The 5,167-nt window shown below is 34.9% G+C and overlaps 1 protein-coding gene across 1 annotated transcript; it reads right to left on the minus strand.

Annotated features, from left to right (window-relative positions):
• Positions 1-1,007: 1,007 nt before the first annotated feature.
• Positions 1,008-1,910, minus strand: LOC149212797 (uncharacterized). Its single transcript, XM_089388823.1, has one exon. The coding sequence runs from the start codon at positions 1,908-1,910 to the stop codon at positions 1,008-1,010; it is 903 nt and encodes a 300-aa protein (XP_089244949.1).
• Positions 1,911-5,167: the final 3,257 nt, after the last annotated feature.

Genomic DNA, 5,167 nt, shown 5'->3' on the forward strand with positions numbered 1-5,167 from the left:
TAATTTATTACGTTTTTTTTTTTTTTAGAATATTGTTAAATCTAAGACTTTTGTGATCCATCAATTTAGAGAAAAGTCTTCCAGATTAATCACATAGTAAGGATTGGGTCAACATTTCAAACCAACTAATGTGGTTCATCCTTAAGACAAAGTGAGAAATATTTTGAAATAAAATAAAATAAGTGAGTTTAATAAAGTCACTCCTAATTTTATAATAACAATCTATCTTTATCTTCTTATTTCAAAATATTTTAGAAATAACCAATCCGTTGATAAAAATGTCTTTCCTACATTTAATTTAATATATATAAGATCCTAGTCTGCTAAGACGACCATAAGTATTGAAAAATGCATGGTTATGGTACATATAATATTGTTCCATATCAAAATAGTTATGTTAAAATCTTTGTTTTCTTCGATTAATATATCAATTGATAGGGGATCGATATGTATATACACATAACCTCTATACAAAATTGTTTGATATCGATAATTAGGTTGAATTCATTTTCTTTAGATGAATATATAATTCAGCTAGGCAATTTTTTATATCAATAGTTATGTTGAATTCATTTTATTTAAATGAATATGTAATTCAACCAGGCGATCCCCTATATATCTGGGTATAAATATTTAAAAATTTATTATATATTGATGTAATCTAAAATATATAATATAAAACTTCATTATATAATAATGTACTTTGTGGTATGTGATATAGACATTTTTTTCAGAAAGAAAAAGTTGATTATATTTATATGAGGGATATAATGTTCAAAATTTACATCATGTGTACTCCCAATTAAGAGAAGCATGGGAGCATCCAGTGAAATAGCAGGGAGGAAATGACTGATACATTTACCAAAACATAACTTAAGCATATGAGAACCAGAAAGCATATGGTGTACAGTAAACATCGTGTATCCCATCCAAAAATCAAGAAAGACATCCACATAAAGATCATAGACCCGTCCAAGAAAAACCTGTTATGAGTAAGAGAAATGAAACTAGAAGTCCGGCATATTAAACTCCTGGATATGATAGCTAATTCCCTCAGAAAGGACCTGCAAAAAACAAGAACCAGTAGCCTCCTGTAGCCCTGCTTTAGACAAAGAATCAGCCAGATAATTTTTGTCTCTGCGAATGTGGTGAATAGAGCTACCATCCATGGAATCCCAGTAGTATCTAATCCTGCCCATCCAGCCATTCAAGTGAGATGCAGTGATATGGATCTTACCAGAGATGCAGTCAACCATAACTTTCGAATCCCCATATATCGAAACATGTTGTAGATTAAGGAAGAGGCAAAAGTATAATAATCCTGCGAGAGCCATGGCCTCCGCTTTACTATTAGAACCACTACCCCCGTTCCAGTGAAAGGAGAACTGAGTGCTTTCATCTACCATGATCAGGACGCCACATCCACATAAGCCTTGATGTTCTGCACCGTCGAAAAACGCCTTTGGGAAGGGAGAGTTTTCGAAAGATTGGTCAGAGGGTACACCTCTTCTTTGGAAATTGGCTTTCAGTGGAAGGGCTTCATAAGAAGCAACTATTTTAACAAAGATATCTGTGCTGTCCAATTTAGAATCGTTAAAAATTACAGAGTTTCGCCATTTCCAGATGTGCCACAGGGAGGAAATCAATAACCTTCGCCAATATAATTTCTGTGCGCTGCACCAGAGGAGCGTATCTAAAATTGTAGCATAAGACTTGAGTTTAAATCCATAACTTTTCTCCAGGAACTGCCAGATTTGCTGAGAGCGATAGCATCTAATGAACAGGTGGTCATTATTTTCCCCATCAGATCTGCACAGGGGACATATACCTGGACCGATCCACCCGCGCTTCCTCAAATTCTCCCAGGTCAGAATCTTGTTATGAAAGTTGAGCCATGCGAAGTGAATCATTTTCGATTGACAGCCATCCTTCCAGTAAATGTGGGGAAAGATCGAATTGGGCGGAGATCGGTTTGTTTGCATGATGTGCTGATAAACTTCCTTGACCCTAATATTATTCATCTCCTTTGAGTGACACCATATTAAAAATTCATATTCCATATTGCGAAAAATACCACAATTTCTTAGACTCGCCTTAATAAGATCCCATCGATATGCAATCGGGTGAGGCATCTTAAGGGAGTTTGCACTTTTCCTACAAACATCCAAAAACTTATTTAATGTTCGAATCAGTGACAGTATATGGACCATTAAGCTCAACCCACAAACATCCAATTATGTGCATATCCTCATGTAGCATGTGGGATAATAGATATTTGAATCCGTCCGCTAGCGATTAACGAAGTTAAGTTCAGTTTCAGGATAAGAGAATTGTAGTTGAAGACACAAATTTCGTCATAAGGTTATAAGGGATGGTTTGGATTCATTCACGTTCTTTGTTGCAAAATAATGATAAATAACTTGAATTATGATATTTGATTATGGAATAAGATATAATATTTAAATTAGAGCATGATTAATATTTGAATAACATAAATTGTATAATGATATTTGAAAATTTTATATCAATAGATCAGCATTTCTTCTTCGAGGATATAAAATATGTCACGTTGTCAGACAACATAAAACCCAAAGTTTGAGTTCTTCCATGCAACTTATAGTATGGCCTTCGATTTATTTAATGAGATCGTTCACAGTAGGAAAAGTTGCGATCATCCTTACCGCCTAACATTTTTATTCTCTGCACATCATTAACCATGTTTCCCTTCTTTGCTCTACTCAGATATACCACGAACTTGTAATTTCTCCCATTCATGAGTACCATGAATTCGGCCACGCCTCTCTCTTTTTCTAATATTCGAGCAAATCCCCAGAACTCAAGTTGCAACATTGACATTAACTGCAAACAAAGGGATAACTTTTGTAGTTCAAGAACTACGAAAAAGAAGAAATGTGAATTTGATTAAGAAAATGTGTTTTTTATTTGTTCTTTCCTAAATTACATGTTAACATGTGCAATGGTGGCATACTAATTTAATATAAAAACAATTGTATATGTAAACGTTAATGCGTATCATATCACAAACCAGAGAAGCAACAATTCTATTTGCGTAGTTTCTTGGTTGGTAACTAATTGGTAAATTTATCGAATAATGATATGTTAGTCTTACTCTCACATTAAAAACAATTCTAAGTCCAAATAATTAAATTAATTAAAATCATGAAAGTTATGATTTAATCCTACCTTTCTAGATTGAGTTTGTTCCTCATAGTTAGGAGTCATTTTAGGCTTAGTTGGTTGAGAGATTCTTTCCAACTAGTTAAGCTTCTAGATTAGTGTGTTGTTGAAATATTTTCTCAACCATAGTGTCCTACATAGACGTACTATCTTGAAACCAACTTCCTCATGTATTTATTTGTATTATTATCATTATTTGTATATTGGATTGATTAATAATGAGAATGTGAGAAATGTTGTAAGGCTGAGGCCTTTTCCGCTATGTCTGGTTTTTCTATATGTCTGATATTCATTTTATGAGTGTGAGTGGGTATTATTTGTTTATTAGTTTTCTTCATGTGGTATCAAAGCTACAATGAGATTTATCATAGCCATAGTCATTTGGGGCCTGATCATTCCATGGTAGTCTTCCATGGGAAGGCATTAAACAGAATTAAATAATGTTTGAAGCATTGCACCCATGATATGTGCGTTGGTTCTGAGTATTAGAAGCCTATGGATGCATCGTTTGCATGTAGAGTGGAACCGATTAATACACCCACTATCTCTTTGCTGAGAAGGCTACCGAGATTTTCTAGTCATATCGTTGCATTTCTGATAAGAACTGAAGAAACAAGATCAACGGGGGAAATTGATCCACCCGTCCTAATTAATCAATAAATGGGTTTTGGTATGGCATTCTACAGCCTAATTTAGCTCTGAGAAATCTTGTATGTTAAATTTTATTTCCACTGAAAATTTTAGTACCATGGATAGAAATTTCGGTTTCCACACTTGTACAGTCATTAAATCTAGGTAAAGTGTTGGTGGAATGGATGGTGGTCCTGGAAATGCACAAGGAGAGAGAATTTGCTTGCTATCTCTATAAAGCAAATTTACTGCATGAACAACAGCAGTAATTGTTGGAGGCACAGTAGGCTCTGCTGGTTGCGTAGGTAGCTTAAAATCTTCTCTCAGCCAATGAGCTTGCGCGGAGTTGTACCTTCAAAAGAAAAGATAGTCACAATTAATGTTCTACACCTGGAGTACGTTGGGAAAAGATCGACTGATGAAGATAATGTTGATTGCTTACAAGTAAAAGAACCTCTGAGAGTGCTCAAACTCCTTGCTTATAGTTCTGTGTTGTGAACACTATACTATCTAGGTGATCACAATTGGAAACATGAAGTTCTCCTCACAAATCTTCGTGAATCACTGAATATTAGCAACGAGGAGCATTCTATGGAGCTAAAACGCATAACATGAGGTGGTTATAATTAAACGAAGCCTTCTTTTCTTCCATTAAATAGGGACTATAGAGGATACAGATTTTTGAAATTGGGCTAGTTTTCATGTTGTGGAGGCAGTAAATGATTTACAGAGGACATCTCTACCTATGCAATTTTGTAATGTCTAGATGGAGGCATTTTGTTTTTTTTTACCACCTTTTTCAATGGAGCTTGTAAATTCCACGAGCGTTATCATAAGTATCATACATATGTAGTGGTACAAGTTTTTCAGACTCAGGTTTTGGTATCTCTAAGATGGAAGTAAGTTGAGTGCGCTGGGCGTCAGCTCAACACATAATTGAATTCTCTATTCGAAGGAAAAGCTGTAGCCAAGCTTCCCTTCACCCCAATTCCTTTCATTCAAAAATTGAGCCACGGGGGCCTCAGTGGAGATGATCCAACATACTACGATATGGTTTTCTTCTATTTTTTTGCTCTATGAGCATTAGAACTAATTTGCAGAAGTTTCTAGGTTTTGCTCCACCCAGGGGTGCTGCAAGCGCAAGATTGTTCCTAGTTCTTGATACTAAATTGAATTAAAATAAATGAATTAAGGGTTTCAAATGATTCAAAGAGGTATTCACTGTAACTCGAATGACGGTAAAGCAATAAGGTGTATTCACACATATTTTTGGTCATAAAAGTTTTTTTTAATCTTGGAGTGATAAGGAGTGGATAAAATCATTTATTTGTAATGGAGA

The sequence above is a fragment of the Pinus tabuliformis genome, chromosome 1_1 (genome assembly GCF_031772625.1).
Source record: "Pinus tabuliformis cultivar Carrire ecotype Pingquan chromosome 1_1, CPIR1, whole genome shotgun sequence".
Classification (NCBI taxonomy): domain Eukaryota; kingdom Viridiplantae; phylum Streptophyta; class Pinopsida; order Pinales; family Pinaceae; genus Pinus; species Pinus tabuliformis.